The sequence below is a fragment of the Coregonus lavaretus genome (assembly GCF_964263955.1).
Source record: "Coregonus lavaretus genome assembly, chromosome: 18".
Classification (NCBI taxonomy): Eukaryota; Metazoa; Chordata; class Actinopteri; order Salmoniformes; family Salmonidae; genus Coregonus; species Coregonus lavaretus.
This window is the reverse complement of record NC_140005.1, coordinates 7,391,399-7,411,788: the sequence shown is the minus strand read 5'-3', so window position 1 is coordinate 7,411,788 and position 20,390 is coordinate 7,391,399. Positions and strand designations below refer to the sequence as shown.

Here is a 20,390-nt window from a genome sequence, read left to right as displayed (position 1 = left end):
GTGTATGTTTGGAACCACACTCTTGTGATAAGTAACCTTGCCTGAGACCTGAAGACTTACATTGGCTCCCTAAGCTAATACCTAGGCTTTAGCTCAGTGGGCTAACATAGTCTTGTTCTCGGAGACCTGAGTTTGAACCACCCAGTCTGACTGTCACATGTACTGTATATGTGCATCTCAAGTGTACCTTTAATAGCAGGCAGCGTCAGCAGCTTCCTATTGGTGCTGATGGGGAAGACAGAAGCACTCAGCCTCCGCTCCCTCTTGACAGCAGGTTTCACCCTCAGCAGCTGGGTGGTGGGCGGCTGCGCGCTCTTCTTATTGGAACCCTGTGGAAACAAGAGTCGCAAAGCGAGGGTTCCCGTTACTGGCCAGCAGTTTCCTGCCCAAGGAAGCCAGGGATCACAATTACCCAAATTGTTTCCACAGGGAGGAGTCAGTGATGATGTGGAGTTGTGGTTAAGGGTCATGTTCCTCTTCCAAATCAGATCAGATGTTTCCCTGGGAGGGAACCTGATCAGAGGCGCTGTATGTGTGTGTGTGTGTGTGTGTACTGTCTCTGTTGACACAGGGTGTGTAATGGAGTCCCACAGAGACAGATAACTGATAGAGCAGTACAGGCAGTGATAGTGGCATCATGCAGTCAGTCTGTCTGTCTGTCTGTCTGTCTGTGTTTTCTGCCTGTCTGTCTTCTGTCTCGTTAACATTGACAGGGTAATCTGGAAACCCTACCTCATATTGCTCCTTTGTTAAATGAGAGCATCTGTTTCCAAACAATCTCCATTGAAAATGTGATTAGGTGAATGTTGAACGCAGCTTTAAAGCCTGGTGGGGTGGCGATGGCCCTACTCCTGAAGTATAACACATCAGCCATCATGACTGAAGAGATGTTTTCAAGAAATGTAAAGGAGCAACATATAACACTAGTTGGGTTTCTTCAGGGTTTTTTGACAGACACTGCTTAAACATTTTAAAAGGCACTGGCACATCTGAGCTATCTTTGTTGCAGGTGCCATGGTAACAGTTGAATAATATGATAAAAAATAAGAAACCTGCACACTGCTCCTGATAGTATCACTGCTCTTTATTAAGCTTTACGTATCGGCCTCAAGGCCTTCGTCAGAGCTTAGAAACACCTAAAATGGCTTAGTACTGCTTCTTACCTTATCATAATCCAAAAAACATCAACTTAAAGTTGATTATCTCAAGGTTTAACAGATATGTCTGGAAGTGTAAATTATGAAGGTGGACAGAGTTGTTCTCATCTCACCCTCTGCAATATCCTGGGCGTATTTTTGCAGGTAGTGATAACCACAAAACACACCTCAGATACAAATCAGTATTACTATGCAATAAATGCTATATGATGCACAATAATATTTGTTTAACAGTGACAACTGTGTGTCATCAATATCTTATCACTTAATTGTGACTACAGATAAACAAGTAACTGGTGTGGTAATTCTACAGCACAAGTGCCTCTTGGTAAAGGGACTTCCCTGTTTCAGCAGATATAAGTGTAAATAAATGCTACAGTAGCGTAATGTAGGATCACAGCGGATAGACTGTAGACAGACAGACATGACTGTCTAGTTCTAGTCAATATCCAACAGTCGATCATTGCACACTGACAGTGTATTAAAAAACACTTACAATGCATAACCCTAATATTGATTAGTAGGTTTTCTAGGAACTCTGCATGCCTGGGTCAGTCAGAAGAACCCTGAGGCTTCGTCCCAAATGGCACCTTTTCCCTATTTAGTGCACTACTTTTGGTCAGAGCCTTATGGGCTCTAGTGCACTAAATATGGAATAGGGTGCCATTTGGGGAAACAACCTGACAGTGTTTTTATAGAGCCAGAAGTCTGAAGCTAGAAAAAGGCTCTAAAAGGTGAAAGAGAATTCCTGACATCTCTCATTAGGCTTGTTTGTTCTTTCCACTAACCCCAATTAACCCCAGATAAAGTAATATATTCCTTGGCTCATTGAGTACTTGTACAGCTTCCAAGAAGACACCCTCCGCTGCCTATTTCAGAAGAATCCATTCAGTTTCTTTCACACGAGTGAAAAAGTGAATTGAATTTCACCTTGCTCGATACGTACTAGAGGGGTGTGGATAGAATAGAACAGAACAGAATAGATCAAAACAAAGATGGGTCCAAATCTGTTTTCAAATCAAAAGGTTAATTAGTATCAGTGTTCATCAGTATTCATCAGTACTTTCCAACTTTTTTAGATTGCTTTGAAGTATGGTGGCAAAACTAAGAAAATACAGCTTGGATTGCTTCCTACCTCATGGTCAGAGTTGGAATGACCATTTTTGCATCCAGATTTGCTTGATTTCACAGACTTGGAAGATTCCTACATAAGACAGAAAAAGTGTGTGAGTGACAGTAGGCCCAGATAGATTAGATAGATAGATAGATAGATAGATAGATAGATAGATAGATAGATAGATAGATAGATAGATAGATAGATAGATAGATAGATAGGACCGGAGCAGACAGACAGACAGAGAGAGAGAGAGAGAGAGAGAGAGAGAGAGAGGGGAGGTGAACGATCTGAGAGACAAGGCAAGAAGGGCCTTCTACGCCATCAAAAAGAACATAGAATTCAACATCCCAATTAGGATCTGGCTAAAAATACTTGAATCAGTTATAGAACACATTGCCCTTTATGGTTGTGAGGTCTGGGGTCTGCTCACCAACCAAGAATTCCCAAAATGGGACAAACACCAAATTGAGACTCTGCATGCAGAATTCTGCAAAAAACATCCCCAGTGTACAACGTAAAACACCAAATAATGCAAGCAGAGCAGAATTAGGCAGATACCCGCTAATTATCAAAATCCAGAAAATAGCCATTAAATTCTACAACCACCTAAAAGGAAGCGATTCCCAAACTTTCCATAACAAAGCCATCACCTACAGAGAGATTAACCTGGAGAAGAGTCCCCTAAGCAAGCTGGTCGCCAGGCTCTGTTCACAAAATGAGGTGGAAACTGAGCTGCACTTTCTAACCTCCTGCCAAATGTATGACCATATTAGAGACACATATTTCCTTCAGATTACACAGACCCACAAAGAATTCAAAGACAAATCCAATTTTGATAAACTCCCATATCTATTGGGTGAAATACCACAGTGTGCCATCACAGTAGCAAGATTTGTGACATGTTGCCACAAGATAAGGGCAATCAGTGAAGAACAAACACCATTGTAAATACAACCCATATTTATGTTGATTTATTTTCCCTTTTGTACTTTAACTATTTGCACATCGTTACAACATTGTATATAGCCATAACATGACATTTGAAATGTCTCTACAGTTAATTTTTGATTGTTTATTTCACTTTTGTTTATTATCTATTTAACTTGCTTTGGCAATGTAAACATATGCTTCCCATGCCAATAAAGCCCTTTGAATAGAATTGAATTGAATTGAGAGAAAGAGCGAGACAAAGAGAGACTCATTCAATAACTAATTAGGCTATTTCACGTGTGAATCCTAACAGTTTTGTTATTCAATAATATCTGTACATCTAGCTTACTCACCTTATCTTTTTTCCCTTTATTCGGCATTTTTCGCCGAGGAGTCGGAGCCCCCGTCCTTCTGAAAACTCTGTTCGCTCCCTCAATGCCTCTGCTCGCTCTGTGTGACAAAAGTAGCCCACACCTCTCTGTTTTCGTCCATAGAAGTTTGATTCGTTGACGTTGGTCATGTGACTTTAAAATCCATCCGCACACCTCTCCACTTCATTGACCGTCAATGCCTATGGTTACTGCACTGTCATAATCCTCACTGAACTGGTGTCAGCTAGACAAAAGGTTAATTAGTTGACTCCTGAGTGGCGCAGTGGTCTAAGGCAGTGCTAACTGTGCCACTAGCGATCCTGGTTCGAATCCAGGCTCTGTCGCAGCCGGCCGCGACCGGGAGACTCATGTGCGGCGCACAATTGGCCCAGCGTCGTCCAGGGTAGGGGAGGGAATGGCCAGCAGGGATGTAGCTCAGTTGATAGAGCATGGCGTTTGCAACGCCAGAGTTGTGGGTTCGATTCCCACGGGGGGCCAGTATAAAAAAAATTGTATTCACTAACTGTAAGTCGCTCTGGATGACTAAAATGTAGACATACTGTGATAGGTTATAATATCAAGCTGGTCCGTTCTAAATTTGTAATATGTCATAAAACGACATGGATTTCAGTTTTTTCACATCAGAATATATTAATAGACGGTAAGAGAAAGGACATTTGATTTAGTAGGTGCCTAGATAAATATAAACCTGTCTAAAAGAGTTGAAGTGTTTTCCGTGCCAGACACTTCCTTGAATAGCAATACCGCCCCCTCATGGTACAATTGGCTAGTAAACGCTCTTTCTGAACCCGCATTTGTTGAAAGATTGTTTTATCACAGAGACAAATGCATTATCGCGAAATTGATTTACTTCTTGTTCCAAATATACTGTAGCCACTGTATGTCTATAGAAGCCACATATTTTAGTCAAAAACAATACTGTAGTTTAGACTACTATTAGTTTTCAGGCAGTAAAACAATATGTGCGTTTATCAGCCAACTCCCATTTCCCCCTTTCAGACAAAAGTTGAGACCGGTCTAAATTGCATTGTGGGTAGCGTAGTAGTTTTCTGGGACATAGCTATTGACTTAACGCGTCAAATTCGTCCTCTGGTACTACAAATACCAACATGCACTGCATGAATACGTCTGAAGGGGTTGCGAATCTACCGCAGCATTGACACATTACCCGTTGATGTGCTTGGACGAGACATTTCTTTGTTCACTGTTTAGTCTACGACTGATTGTTGGTCGTTATTTCGGAAAATGTCCGACGGCGGCGGGGGCGACGATAGCTCCGGCACCATGGAGGTGTCTACAGCCGTGCAAACGGTTGCTGATGCCGCCGTGCTGCAGAAGCATATTCGTAAACTTGTCCCTTTGCTCCTGGAAGATGGCGGCGATGCTCCGGCCTCCTTGGAAACCGCCCTAGAAGAGAAAAGCTCCATAGAGCAGATGAGGAAGTTTCTCTCAGACCCCCAAATTCACACCATTCTGGTCGAGAGAAGCACTCTCAAAGGTCAGTCTGATTCAAGTACTGTAACTAGTTAACTAACTAGCTAGTAAGTTTTCAAGAAATTGCTAGCTAATTGCTTTTTTAAATGTTTTTTTTTATTGCTAGCTAGCAGACTGCATCTTCGTAGGCTACATCTAGCTAGCCAGCTAACGTTAGCTTGTCTGTCAAATGAAATGTACCTATGCTGCTGCAGCATCCGTCAGAGGATTCCTCTCCCAAACGTTTACGTAACTAAGTTAAAGTTTGTCATAAGAGGTACAATCTTATAAAAAATACAAGGCAGTCTTGACTGCCAAATCAGATAACGTTTACAGTGGATGTGGTTCCATGAATGGTTCTAGTGTTTTGCCCTCAACAATAGGATCATGTGAATATCAGGCTCCTGTCTACCGGAACAGTTAGTCCTAGACCACTGTGCCAAATAGAAATATCCCCTCGGTCACACTTGCACGGCCATATTTATTTTATCTGCTAGGCGTGGCACACTTACTTAAGGAAATTAGGTAGTTATTTGTGCTGATCATATGGTTAGCTGGCTACAGTGATAAGTAGAAATGTCTCCATTCGAGTGATGGACTTTTGATTTATTTCTGTAGGCTTGATTGGAATGCACAGACAAAGTGCACATTATATGAATGCTGCAATGCAGATGTTTATCTCTAGCAGCAGTGACCTCATCTTTCAGGGAGGGGAGCACAAAATATTTGAGTCATCTCTGAATGCACTGTCATGCCCGCAATAGGGTTGGGCGATTTTACTGTTGCGTCATCTATCGACGATGTTTGACAGCCATCGTCGATGGTGACGACATCGTGATGTCATAAACGATTTTTTATCATATTTGAAATTGACTGCACCTCTGAAGTCTGGCAGACCACAACATATGTGGTAGTTAGACTATTAACATAATGCAAGAGAACAATGTAGATTATAAAAAGAGTGGAGAGCACCAAAGCAGCACAAAATGTCAGATAGGGCCTAACGTTTTTTACCGCTTCTCTCCAATGTCGGATGATCGTGGGCCTTTTGCAGCGGACACTGGCATATTGTTTTTAAATATTAATTTCCCTTTTTCTCCTTAATCGCCATTCGATTTGAATGTGACTTGTTGGCCTAGGCATAGCCCACTCTTTCATGATCAACCATCAAATGAATCTACAGGCCCGTGTAGCTCAGTTGGTAGAGCATGGCGCTTGCAACGCCAGGGTTGTGGGTTCGTTTCCCACGGGGGGCCAGTATAAAAAAATGTATGCACTCACTAACTGTAAGTCGCTCTGGATAAGAGCGTCTGCTAAATGACTAAAAATAATAAAATAAAATAAATAGGCCTAATGGAGTTCCATCTCAGATGTTTGCGAATAGCCTAAATAAAAACATGGTAATAATGAGAGAGAACAAACAGTTGCAAGATGGACTAATCTAATTGGAAGTTTAAACAAACCTTACACGTTTCTGCTTTACTTTACCAAAGTGTATGCAAAATAAATTGTGCCGTTGGAAAATCCCTCCTTGCAAACCAAACGGCAAATAATAGGCTATAGGCCTACACATACTCCAAGTCGATGTCACATCATCAGAAGGAATTCCCCTCAACCACGCCCACAAATGGGGGGGGGGGGGACGGACGACATTATTTCCCATTGACCCCAATTGTCAAATGTTTGTTGATTTTTTTTTTGTTATACAGAAATAACAAAGCATGCCGAAAAGCTGCTGTGTTCAATGTACATGTAACCACGTCAAAAAATATATAAACCTATGGTTCACAATACTCCCACGTAAGGATTATAAAAAGGGCGGCACACAATTGGCCCAGCGTCGTCCAGGGTAGGGGAGGGAATGGCCGGCAGGGATGTAGCTCAGTTGATAGAGCATGGCGTTTGCAACGCCAGGGTTGTGGGTTCGATTCCCACGGGGGGCCAGTATAAAAAAAATATGTATTCACTAACTGTAAGTCGCTCTGGATAAGAGCGTCTGCTAAATGACTAAAATGTAAATGTAAGGAAAAAGAGCTTGCAAGAAGAGCCCTGTGCTGTGGCTTCAGGCTATTAGGTGTGTTAGAGTAGGAGTTGTGGTCACCCGGTGTCCAAGTAGGCCACATGTAGCTATGTGTGTGGAAAACATTTCACCACAGGTAAGACATTTAACTTGTTTAGTATAGTCTGTTTGTAACGCCATTCACTACTTGTAGCTGTATAGTCCGTTTGTGTTGTTCTTGGCTAGCTTAATGTTCCGGTCGGTAGCTAGCACTCACTCACGTGGCTGCTAGCACCGTCATGAAAATAGATTTTCATTACTTTTCAACGCTGTCTGCTCCCGAGCATTCTCACTACTTAGAAAAAACTAATCTTTAGACATGCTGTACTTTTCTTAAATGTAGTTTTGTTAACTGAAACAAAGCAGACAAGAACATTTTGTTTGAAAAATGTTGCTTTTGCTGTGAGCCAATGGGGTAACCTAGATAACCACAGGTTGTTTTCCCCACAGGTGGGCGGGGCCGCGACGTTCTATCTAATACCGACTAGGACTATAGGCTACTGTCAATAAAAGTTGCGGTAGGCTAAACGTTACTTTGACAAGTTAAACTTATAAACTACACTGAACACAAATATACGCAACATGCAACAATGTCATAGCTTTTACTGAGTTACAGTTCATATAAGGAAATCAGTCAATTTAAATAAATTCATTAGGCTCTAATCTATGCATGTCACATGACTGTGAATACATACAGTGCATTCGGAAAGTATTCAGACCCCTTCCCTTTTTCCAAATTTTGTTACGTTAAAATTGATTAAATTACATTTTTTCCTCATCGATCTACACACAATACCCCATAATGACAAAGCAAAAACAGTTTAAAAATAAATAAACAATTTGCTCATTTTAAAACATACTTTATTTACATAAGTATTCAGGCCCTTTAGCTATGAGACTCGAAATTGAGCGACACATCTCCTTCACATAGGGTTGATCAGGCTGTTGATTGTAGCCTGTGGAATGTTGTCCCACTCCTCTTCAGTGGCTGTTCGAAGTTGCTGGAGATTGGCGGGAACTGGAACACTGTCGTACACGTCGATCCAGAGCATCCCAAACATGCTCAATGGTTGACGTGTCTGGTGAGTATGCAGGCCATGGAAGAATTGGGACATTTTCAGCTTCCAGGAATTGTGTACAGATTAGGGTTGACCCCAACAATCGACTGGTCGATTGTTTGGTGGATAGGCTGGTGGTCGACCGAGATTTCTTTAGTCAATCAGTCACACATTCTTTTGTTCATGCTGCACAAGACACCTGTCTGATTTGCGCCTGTTTGGCACACATAATGCTCACGCAGCACTTACTCCTATACCCTCCTTTTCTCCAGTAGTTTACACAATTTCACATTACCATGTAATGCTGCGTTTACATGGCACGAGGTAGACAATAAACGGCAAACCGGATATCATTGTTTTCAGTGAGAGCACGACGGTAGATGCCGTTGAGGCTGGTGGTGAATGCCGTCAGCTGCCACGGTAGACGTGATTTGCCGCCAGAGTTCAAATATTTTAACTTTTGCCGTCTGCCGTAGCGTTGTTTTCTACCGGATGTTGATTTGCACTGTTTGTTTACTAAAATCCCCATCGCAACGCATACCGTCGTGCTGGTGTGCGTTTGCCGTCTTTCTTTAGCTATCTTGTCCTGGTATGACGGTTTTTGCGTCCCTCGTCTAAACGCAGCATAAGTCAAATGTCTTCCACACATCTGACTTCCCCTTAACCTCCTGAGCAACCCCCGTTTTCGAGTTTCTTTTTCATGTCCTCCGCATCCATTTTGCTGTCGTGTTCAGAGTTTGTTATAACCAAGTTATTGAAGTGATTTATGATAGGACCTAGAGCCTATTTGGTCACGTGCATGCGATGCATATGTTTCACAAAAGAAGAGAGCAAGGGTTGAGGGAATAGGGAATGTTTTTCCTTTTCAGTCAGAGAAAGTAAGAAACTAAGTGGCTGTAATTACGTTACAGCTTCAGCATGGACAGCGGGATAAACACTTTGCTGTGATGCCTGTTTGCTGCAGCATAGAGGAGAGCGAGACAATATCACACAGGCAGTCGCTGTCATTTTAATTTTATTTTACACAGCGTGGCCGTCGGGCTCCCTCTTGAATCATTTGTCTTACTTATTTAATCAAACAGTGTGTGTTAAAGCATCAGACAAGCTCAGTGCGTATAGCCGATTTTATTCAAACACCATAGGGTTTGTCTATACATGGAAAAATACACATTTTGACCAATCGATTGGTCGAAAGAGCAGACGACTCTCGGTTGACCAATATATTTTTTTTGTCGGACAGCCCTAGTATGCCGGTTGCTTAGTAATCAAACAGCCCAATTCATATTCTTAGAGGAGGCGCTCCCACAATGTTATTTGTACCTCATACAAGGTAAAGTATTGGATTCTTGACACACCACACTAATCCCATTCCACTACCGTTTGAAGCTTTTTTATTTATTATATGAAAGAAAGCTTTGCTTTTTATACTTACAAGACTATCACGCTTAATTGAGCGAGCTGTTTTGTCTTGTAGTAATGTGGTGCCTGCCTGTATTTCCATAAACCTTTAGCATACATGTCATTGAGAATTGTTTTTATTTCATAACATTATATATTTTTGGTCAGTAGGTGCCCAAAATAACAGCAGGTGTTGGACACAGTCAGGCTCTATAGACCTCTAAGTGTCTTCATTTCCGATTTCTGTAATTTCTGTACCTGTGTAATATTGACGTAAGCTCAGAAACACTTGTTTTGCAAACATGGTCCTATTTTATCAATAGCTGTGCTGATCAATCGGCAGTTCATTGTCAAATGAAAAATGTAGCTTAGTGTGTATTTGTATTTCTTTTTGCAATAAAGATGGTGACGCTACAATAATACACATTTACAATAGGCCTATATCAAAAAAATACATACAGCATAATGATGTATACATTATTTTAATAGCAGGGCACTGTAAAGTCCATTATTCATCTAAAGAGTATTAATTAGGCTATTTTTGAGGTTTGAATCCTAAGCAACCTGCATACACATGGCTTGAAGAACAATAGACCAACAGCTACTGCAGTAGGTCAAAGCTGTGTGCTGGAAAACCTTGGTAGAGCATGGGTGGAGTAGGCATTGTGGTGCTCATGGGAATTTCCTTTTTAGGCTTCAGACCAATTCCTACTTCTCACTTGAAACAGTTTTTCCCCACATGTTTTTTTTTCGCCGGAAGGGTATTATACAACATTTCCACATGCAAAATGCCTTTCAAAAATGTAATTTGCGCTTCAATTTTGTCCAGGGCCCAGTTTCCTAAAAGCATCTTAAGGCTAAGTTAATTGTTAGAACCTTCGTAGGCGCATCGTTAAATATCAGCGCTGTTTCCCAAAACCATTGTTACTAAAGTTGCACTTGAAAACACTTGCTATTTACCGACTGCCTCAGACCACTCGTTAGATGCTTTTATTCCCTTCCACGTCACTTTGTACACAGATCTCCACTAAACCTAGAATCAAGATGTTCATCTGTTTCTCTGGACCGCTGATAACTTCAGAAAGAACAACGTGCACAATGATGTGCCAAATATTCGATTTAGTGCATAGCCTTAGCATTAGAATAAGCCTCCTCAATATTTGCAGCCATAGGTGATAATTACCTTTTTAGGGACTGATCCGTCGTCAGTATCTAATGCTAAGGTAAGATTTGATTGGAGAACGCTGATCCGAGAGTAGCGCTGCCTCTCTTTCGATCCCATCAGTATCGACAGTGCTCTAATGACGCGCTCATTGAACGTTCTCTCTCAGGGGGAGTCCCCCCCACACTCTCCTCCAGTTTCTTACTTGTTGATGGCTACTTCCCACTAAGGTGACCTATGCCGACATCTTTAAAAAATAAATAATAATAATAAATACGTAAAAATGTATGCACACATGACTGTAAGTCGCTTTGGATAAAAGCGTCTGCTAAATGGCATATTATTATAAATAAATAAAAAGTGGGTGCGGTCAGTACCGTCCTTGATTTCAACGTCCACAGAAGGGACTCCCTAAAAACACGCCAATTTGATACAAGTTACTTTTCGTGGCAGGTTCGGAGAGCATTTTTGCTAACCCTAACCCTTTTTCTAACCTTAACCTAATTATCTTAACCTGCAGCGTTAATTCTCTAAACCTGCAGCGTTAATTCTCTAAACCTGCAGCGTTAATTCTCTAAACCTGCAGCGTTAATTCTCTAAACCTGCAGCGTTGATTCTCTAAACCTGCAGCGTTGATTCTCTAAACCTGCAGCGTTGATTCTCTAAACCTGCAGCGTTAATTCTCTAAACCTGCAGCGTTAATTCTCTAAACCTGCAGCGTTAATTCTCTAAACCTGCAGCGTTAATTCTCTAAACCTGCAGCGTTAATTCTCTAAACCTGCAGCGTTAATTCTCTTAACCTGCAGCGTTAATTCTCTTAACCTGCAGCGTTAATTCTCTAAACCTGCAGCGTTAATTCTCTAAACCTGCAGCGTTAATTCTCTTAACCTGCAGCGTTAATTCTCTTAACCTGCAGCGTTAATTCTCTTAACCTGCAGCGTTAATTCTCTGAACCTGCTGCGTTAATTCTCTGAACCTGCTGCGTTAATTCTCTGAACCTGCTGCGTTAATTCTCTGAACCTGCTGCGTTAGTTCTCTTGACCTGCTGCGTATGTTCTCTTGACCTGCTGCGTATGTTCTCTTGACCTGCTGCGTATGTTCTCTTGACCTGCTGCGTTACTTCTCTAGACCTGCAGCGTTACTTCTCTAGACCTGCAGCGTTAATTCTCTAGACCTGCAGCGTTAATTCTCTAGACCTGCAGCGTTAATTCTCTAAACCTGCAGCGTTAATTCTCTAAACCTGCAGCGTTAATTCTCTAAACCTGCAGCGTTAATTCTCTTAACCTGCTGCGTATGTTCTCTTAACCTGCTGCGTATGTTCTCCAACCTGTTGCGTATGTTCTCCAACATGTTGCTATGTCGAAGCGGCGTGTTTTTAGGGATACTATCCTACGGACGTTGAATTTTTGTTCTGGTCCGGACCAAATCTGAACCAATCATAGACGTCTGTTTAGTTCAGATTTGGTCCGGACAGACCATGTTTGGACCAAATCTGAACCAATCATAGACATCTGTTTCACAAGTTTGGACAGCACAGTAGTGTAGTAGTTCTCCAACCTCTCCATGGGGACCCCAAGTAAATTGACACTGTTGGTCAGCGCAAATGTAGATTAAATGGGATGAAGAACACTGCATTGACGGGGTGTACTGAATTAATGCATCATGAGGTGTAAGGACTGGAATTTGTTCTGGATACTCACACAGCGACGTGTCTTCGGTCTCGTGTTTTCATCTAGCTAGCTAGCTAGCTAGCATGTGTACACTCACTGCAATGCACAGCCGATGCGTTACTTGAATTGGCCGGGTTTAGATTCAACATAGCTAACTTTCTTAGCGAGACAATTTTGTTTATCAGCTACAGTTTGTGTTGTGAGAGGCTGCGGCTAGCTAGCAGTGTTTGTGCTGAAACTCACATTTGGCTGCACACGTAGCTATCTAGCCAGTTTGACTGTATCACGCCAGAGTAGCTAGCTAGATTAGCAATGCCCATTCCATGCATTATAAATTAGCAGTGTGGCAGTTTCCCAATGTCGGGCGTTGACTATGAACTTTACTTAGCTAGCTAGCTCTTTGTGTTGCCAAATCTTGTGCTTTAGGTAATGTAGCTTCCATCCATACACCCTTTTTTCCTTTGCTAATGTGCTTTCACTGACTGGCATTCTTCTTTTTTCTTTCCTCAGAGGATGTTGGGGATGAAGGAGAGGAAGAGAAGGAGTGCATCGCTTACAACATCAACATTGACATCCACTATGGGCTCAAGTCCAACAGGCAAGAACTTTTATGATACAGGAAGCAAATGGAAGTATCAGGCAGACTTCCGCAACAACAAAGAGCGTGAAGTGAGAAGCTCGTCTCCCCTCCAGAAGCGTGCGCTCTGTGCGCGTCGTCTTGCAGTCTGCGATATATTTGGTTCACCCTGCCACTCGTGGTCATGTCGCTGAGTCTGTTTTAAGCCCTGAGTCATCCTTGACCGCAAGATCATCACGTGATATCCATTTTGAGATTGTGATGGCATATGATTTCCATTTTAAGACAGTCCAAGGGATAGTTAGACTGATTCTTTTCCCAGTTAGATAGGCCTGCCCTTCTTGTTACCTTTCTGTGTATCAAACTGGGGTGGAACAGTTCCCAACATTTAATAATACTACATCAACTATCCTAAATCCCTATTTATTCATATGAGGATTATGACATTTTCCAACTTTGTTTTTCAGTCTGGCTTTCATCAAGAGGACTGCGGTGATTGACGCTGACAAGCCCATATCGACCCAGGTGCGCGTGTTGACTCTGAGCGAGGATTCTCCCTACGAGACCCTGCACTCTTTCATCAGCAATGCCGTTGCTCCTTTCTTCAAGTCCTACATCCGTGAGTCTGGCAAGGCAGACAGGTAAACCAGGAACTAAGTTGACTATCATGATAGTTTTGTAAAACTGTTATTTGTTTTCATATATATATATTTTGCTCATCTCGTTTATACCCAGTGGGTTAATAATGCCTCCATTTTGTCCTGGTCCAGGGATGGTGACAAGATGGCTCCCTCTGTGGAGAAGAAGATTGCCGAGTTGGAGATGGGCCTGCTACACCTGCAGCAGAACATCGAGATCCCCGAGATCAGCCTTATCATCCACCCCATCATCCTCAACATCGCCAAGGCGTGCTACGAGCGCGGTGAGAAGCCCAAGGTCACCGACTTCGGCGACAAGGTGGAGGACCCCACCTTCCTCAACCAGCTGCAGTCGGGGGTCAACCGTTGGATCCGGGAAATCCAGAAGGTGTGGGTCGAAATAATGACTTGCCTGAGAAATTGGGTGACAGGTAGTGTTAGGTAGTAGGCCATACCCAAGCAAAACGTTTTGCAAAAAAATAAAATAAAATAAAGGTGTTAATATTTAACACGTTAAGTTAGTACCTCCCCCGCTTCACTCCATTTTGAAACGTTTCCCACCGACTGAACATGACCTTGGCTTGTTGGTTGCATTTGGCATCTCTTACTGTGTTTTTTTGTGTGTCCTCTGGCTAGTTTGAGTGGTTGTTTTGAATACTCTCCTCTTCCTGTCAGGTGACCAAGCTGGACCGTGACCCGGCCTCTGGGACGGCCCTGCAGGAGATCAGTTTCTGGCTGAACCTGGAGCGCGCCCTGAACCGCATCCAGGAGAAGAGGGAGAGCCCCGAGGTGCTGCTCACCCTGGACATCCTGAAGCACGGCAAGCGCTTCCACGCCACCGTCAGCTTTGACACTGACACCGGTGAGTTGTGTTCGATGGAACAAGCGCCAAACGTTTGTACCGGATCTAATACCTCTTTATGGATTGGATATTACAAGGAACCATTTTTTATTTGTTTTATTTTTAGGACCCGTCACTCAAACCTCCGGTCAATATACATTATCCACTTTATGGATGACATCACCACTTTAGAACCATGTCGATCCTATTGTATTCTAATTCCTAATTCTATGTTTAGAACGTGCAATAGTTTTATTAGACTTAATGACTTGAATATGTTTCCCCCCCATCTATTTCCCAGGTCTGAAGCAGGCAGTGGAGACGGTCAACGACTACAACCCCCTGATGAAGGACTTCCCCCTGAACGACCTGCTGTCGGCCACTGAGCTGGATAAGATCCGCCAGGCGCTAGTGGCCATCTTCACCCACCTGAGGAAGATCCGTAACACCAAGTACCCCATCCAGCGGGCCCTGCGGCTGGTGGAGGCCATCTCCCGAGACCTCAGCTCCCAGCTCCTCAAAGTGCTGGGCACCAGGAAGCTCATGCACGTGGCCTATGAGGAGTTTGAGAAGGTGGGTCTACAGTGGCAGCTGCTACAAATACTCCATAGACGAGTTGGTTGTTTAGCAACAAAACCGAGGCGTGCGAAACTATGGGGCAACACAGACGTGGTTGGCTTAGATTGTTGACAACATGGAAGCTATATTTTGTCTCCAATTTTTATTGAAAACATAAATACATTCGCACACTGACCACTTGTTGGCTCTCATATACATCGTTACAGTTGTTGGTTAGTTAGCTAGCGAATTTTAGCCATATTAGCATTGACCTGAAATTAGTCCAAACATTTCAAAACAAGACATGGTATCAATAACAAGATGAAACGAGCCACTTACGATTCCCCACATGGCAATTTCTTGTCATTCTGTCTAGCAATCTGGCCATCCAGAATCACAACAACACGCTGAGTTCTGCCCCATGGATGCGTACACATCGTTTTTTGTGACGTTGTCAGCTAACCCATCTATACATTCCTATACTCTTCTTGTTTTATTGACACATGACTTAATAACGTGTAGTTGATAGTAACATTTTAGCGATACACATTTCTATCCCATTGCAGGTGATGGTGGCGTGCTTCGAGGTCTTCCAGACCTGGGAGGACGAGTACGAGAAGCTGCAGGTCCTGCTGAGAGACATCGTGAAGAGGAAGAGGGAAGAAAACCTGAAGATGGTGTGGCGCCTGAGCCCAGCCCACCGCAAGCTCCAGGCCCGCCTCGACCACATGAGGCGCTTCCGCAGGCAGCACGAGCAGCTTAGAGCAGTCATCGTTCGTGTACTCAGGCCTCAGGTAAGACCGATGGCTAGAGCCCCCGAGGGTTGGTGTTATGGGTCCAGATTAAGTTTATAGCATACTTTTAAGTCCCCCCCCCCAATGACTTGCAGTTTTGGTCAAGAGATTCCCTTGCTCATTTCTAGGTCATTGCTGAAAGGGTTTTCTTTTTCTCCCTATGCCTTGTCAAGGTGTCTGCGGTGCCCCAGCACGCCCCAGGCGAGGCAGTGGAGCCCGCCGAGATGAAGGTGGCGGAGGTGCTGTTCGACGCTGCAGACGCCAACGCCATCGAGGAGGTGAACCTGGCCTACGAGAACGTGAAGGAGGTGGACGGCCTGGACGTGTCCAAGGAGGGCATGGAGGCCTGGGAGGCGGCCATGAAGCGCTACGACGAGCGCATCGACCGTGTGGAGACCCGCATCACCGCTCGTCTCCGCGACCAGCTGGGCACGGCCAAGAACGCCAACGAGATGTTCCGCATCTTCTCGCGCTTCAACGCCCTGTTCGTGCGCCCCCACATCCGCGGCGCCATCCGCGAGTACCAGACGCAGCTCATCCAGCGCGTCAAGGACGACATCGAGTCGCTGCACGACAAGTTCAAGGTGCAGTACCCGCAGAGCCAGTCGTGCAAGATGAGCCACGTGCGCGACCTGCCACCTGTGTCGGGCTCCATCATCTGGGCCAAGCAGATCGACCGGCAGCTGACCGCCTACATGAAGCGCGTGGAAGACGTGCTGGGCAAAGGCTGGGAGAACCACGTGGAGGGCCTCAAGCTGAAGCAGGACGGCGACAGCTTCCGCGCCAAGCTCAACACCCAGGAGATCTTCGACGATTGGGCGCGCAAGGTGCAGCAGCGCAACCTGGGCGTGTCGGGCCGCATCTTCACCATCGAGACCAGCCGGGCCCGCGGTCGCACAGGAAACATGCTGAAGCTCAAGGTCAACTTCCTGCCCGAGATCATCACGCTGTCTAAGGAGGTGCGCAACCTCAAGTGGCTGAGCTTCCGTGTGCCGCTTGCCATCGTCAACAAGGCGCACCAGGCTAACCAGCTCTATCCATTCGCCATCTCCCTGATCGAGAGCGTGCGCACATACGAGCGCACCTGCGAGAAGGTGGAGGAGCGCATCTCCATCTCACTGCTGGTGGCCGGCCTGAAGAAGGAGGTGCAGGCCCTGGTCACCGAGGGCATTGCCCTGGTCTGGGAGTCCTACAAACTGGACCCTTACGTCCAGCGCCTGGCCGAGACCGTCTTCAACTTCCAGGAGAAGGTCAGTGTTTTGTAGAACCATAATGTTGGACCTCACCTCGCAATTTTAATTTTAAGCACGCAGTTGACAGTTGACTTGCATTACGCACTTGAAGATCTTATGTTCACATTCCGCCCTGGATGTATAAGATTTGTGTGTGAGTGTCTCAATCCCTTTGTTTTCCAGGTGGACGACCTCCTGCTCATCGAGGAGAAGATCGACCTTGAGGTGCGCTCTCTCGAGACCTGCATGTACGAACACAAGACCTTCACAGAGATCCTCAACCGCGTGCAGAAGGCCGTGGACGACCTCAACCTGCACTCCTACTCCAACCTGCCCATCTGGGTCAACAAGCTGGACATTGAGGTCTGTACAAAACCCTTACAACCCTCTCCTGTATACCTTCTCTGTTGTGTCTCGAGGCTCTTACCCTGTGGCCAGCTGGTGACATTCCTGAGCCAATTGTTCCTATTTAAACCGGCACTTGAGTCCACCAATTACAAGTTGGCACTCTTTTTCATGGTCCTTCGAGACGGATAATTGTCCTGGAACAGAACCAGTAGGGGCCAAAAATACCAGCACCTTTACTGTTCCTACTGGTCCTTTTTTTTTTTTAAGTGGTTTATTGAATCAATTTTGTATTAATTCATATTTTTAATTTCCCTGTGTGTAGATTGAGAGGATCCTCGGGGTGCGTCTGCAGGCTGGGCTCAGGGCCTGGACCCAGGTCCTCCGGGGACAGATGGAGGACAAGGCTGACGTGGACATGGACACAGAGGCTCCTCAAGTCAGCCACAAGCCTGGCGGGGAGCCCAAGATCAAGGTAAGGGTCCAAGACTGCAGTAGGAGGATTGATTGATAAGAATATAACTAATAAAATGTCTTCCCCAAAGGCACAAATTGCAGTTTATGAAACTTATTTTGCTTTTTGTACTTGTGAAAGAACGTTGTGCACGAGCTGAGGATCACCAACCAAGTGATCTACCTGAACCCGCCCATCGAAGACTGCCGCTACAAGCTCTACCAGGAGATGTTTGCCTGGAAGATGGTCATCCTCTCTCTGCCCAGGATCCAGAGCCAGAGATACCAGGTCTGGAGGCCCTGCAGGGCACTTTTCTATGTTTTCATTACTACCACCAAGCTAGCTTCTTTAGCAAGTTCGTATTGAATTCAGTGATATCACCAAGCTAGCCTCTCTAGCATGCTGGGTACAAGTACACGGGTGTTTTGGTGAGGTTGCTATAGTTGATGTATTGATATTGCTGTCCTGGCCACTAGGTGGGCGTCCACTATGAGCTGTCTGAGGAGGAGAAGTTCTACAGGAACGCCCTGACAAGAATGCCAGACGGCCCGGCTGCCCTGGAGGAGGCTTACAACTCGGTCAAGGACAACGTCAACGAGGTGGAGCAGTACGTCAAGGTACGCTTGACCCCAATCAATCTTATTTATTTGACAGGGACAATGCACATCAATTAACATTTCTGTAAATGTGCCAGATTTAGCCAGCTAGCTATTTGAAGAACCAATAAATGATACTGGATCTCTTTCTCAATTGCCTTTCCTTGGTTCCTTGTGTCCTTGGTTCCTCCCCTTGTACCTTGTCCTCCAATGTCTTTTGAACTCGAGTAAGCAAGTAACGATGATTTGAGATTCACTTCAGCTACGGGTTCTATCACTTACCCATGTGTCTCTGTCTGGTGTATAGGTGTGGCTGCAGTACCAGTGCCTGTGGGACATGCAGGCGGAGAACATCTACAACCGCCTGGGGGAGGATTTGACCAAGTGGCAGGCCCTGTTGGTCCAGATCCGCAAAGCCAGGGGGACCTTCGACAACGCCGAGACCAAGAAGGAGTTTGGGCCCGTGGTCATCGACTATGGCAAGGTAAAGAGAATGACGATTCAGCAGTAGTATAGAGCAACTTCTGCTGTTCTGTTCAGTTGTGCGCTCATGAGATGTATTGATGCCTAGAAATGTGGTGATGCAGATTGGTTATCTACTTTGTTTAACTCCAGGTCCAGTCCAAGGTGAACCTGAAGTATGACTCCTGGCACAAAGAGGTTCTCAGCAGATTCGGCCAGATGCTGGGCAACAACATGCAGGACTTCCACTCCCAGATCTCCAAGGTAAGCCCTCTCCTGTCTGCCAAGAGAAACTGCTTTCATTGTAGTCTCTGGCAATATGTTCCAATGTCATAACTAGCATAAAACTTAGAATGCACGCCCGATACATTGCTTCATTCTAAGTGGCATGTTAGTGTGGACGTTGGAGCAGACCATTGGTCTCTATCTGATCTCAACTCCACTGTCTTCATCAGTCCCGCCAAGAGCTGGAGCAGCACTCCGTGGACACCGCCAGCACTTCGGACGCTGTGACCTTCATCACCTACGTCCAGACGCTCAAACGCAAGATCAAGCAGTTTGAGAAGAACGTGGATGTAAGTAATGTCAAAACCGCTTTCATAGGATCCTCACAAGCTGTGACCTCAAATCGTTGTCATGGGTGAGAACTCGCACGCGCACGCAGTCAACGCTTCTGTTCTGTGATGTACTATTGATTCCACTACCCACTTTCTATTTTTAAATACAGTCCATTATTACTATGCATACTACATTTTACATTTACATTTTAGTCATTTAGCAGACGCTCTTATCCAGAGCGACTTACAGGAGCAGTTAGGGTTAAGTGCCTTGCTCAAGGGCACATCGACAGATTTTTTTTTACCTAGTCGGCTCGGGGATTAGAACTAGCGACCTTTCGGTTACTGGCACAACGCTCTTAACCACTAAGCTACCTGCCGCTACTACCTCTTCTATTACTTCTACTACATGTTATTTTTTACTTGACTCTTTTTTTCATTGTTATTATTGATTAATGTACTGCATTGTTGAGGGAGCTAGCACATAAGTATTTCGCTGCCTGTTTTACCCTGCTGTAAACTGTATGTGATGAGTGCATTTGATTTGAAAAGATGGATGGATTTTAAATCCTGACTTCTTTCTTCACAGCTTTTCCGCAACGGTCAGCGGCTTCTCGAGAAGCAGCGCTTCCAGTTCCCGCCATCATGGCTGTACATCGACAACATCGAGGGCGAGTGGGGCGCCTTCAGTGACATCATGAAGCGCAAGGACACGGCCATTCAGCAGCAGGTGGCCAACCTGCAGATGAAGATCGTCCAGGAAGACAAAGCCGTGGAGGGTCGCACCATCGATCTCCTCGCCGACTGGGAGAAGACCAAACCAGTGGCTGTAAGAGAAAATAATTTAAATATATTTTTTTTTGTTGAAAAGATTGTGATGTATAGGATGATTTTGTTTAATTTGATCTTTGCGTAAATCT

At 44.6% G+C, this 20,390-nt stretch overlaps 1 protein-coding gene across 1 annotated transcript in view; it reads left to right on the top strand.

The window, feature by feature from the left end:
* The first annotated feature begins 4,754 nt into the window (after positions 1-4,754).
* Positions 4,755-20,390, top strand: part of LOC311145307 (cytoplasmic dynein 1 heavy chain 1) — a 56,192-nt gene continuing 40,556 nt past the window's right edge. Inside the window, exons 1-16 of the mRNA XM_084181541.1 lie at positions 4,755-5,094; positions 12,927-13,014; positions 13,461-13,634; positions 13,764-14,019; positions 14,307-14,493; positions 14,774-15,045; positions 15,597-15,824; positions 15,998-17,074; positions 17,240-17,419; positions 17,727-17,876; positions 17,997-18,143; positions 18,332-18,472; positions 18,759-18,935; positions 19,067-19,177; positions 19,369-19,488; positions 20,060-20,299. Coding sequence (XP_084037667.1) covers positions 4,842-5,094; positions 12,927-13,014; positions 13,461-13,634; positions 13,764-14,019; positions 14,307-14,493; positions 14,774-15,045; positions 15,597-15,824; positions 15,998-17,074; positions 17,240-17,419; positions 17,727-17,876; positions 17,997-18,143; positions 18,332-18,472; positions 18,759-18,935; positions 19,067-19,177; positions 19,369-19,488; positions 20,060-20,299 — 3,801 coding nt within the window. The 5' untranslated portion in view covers positions 4,755-4,841. The remainder of the gene's footprint in view (positions 5,095-12,926; positions 13,015-13,460; positions 13,635-13,763; positions 14,020-14,306; positions 14,494-14,773; positions 15,046-15,596; positions 15,825-15,997; positions 17,075-17,239; positions 17,420-17,726; positions 17,877-17,996; positions 18,144-18,331; positions 18,473-18,758; positions 18,936-19,066; positions 19,178-19,368; positions 19,489-20,059; positions 20,300-20,390) is intronic.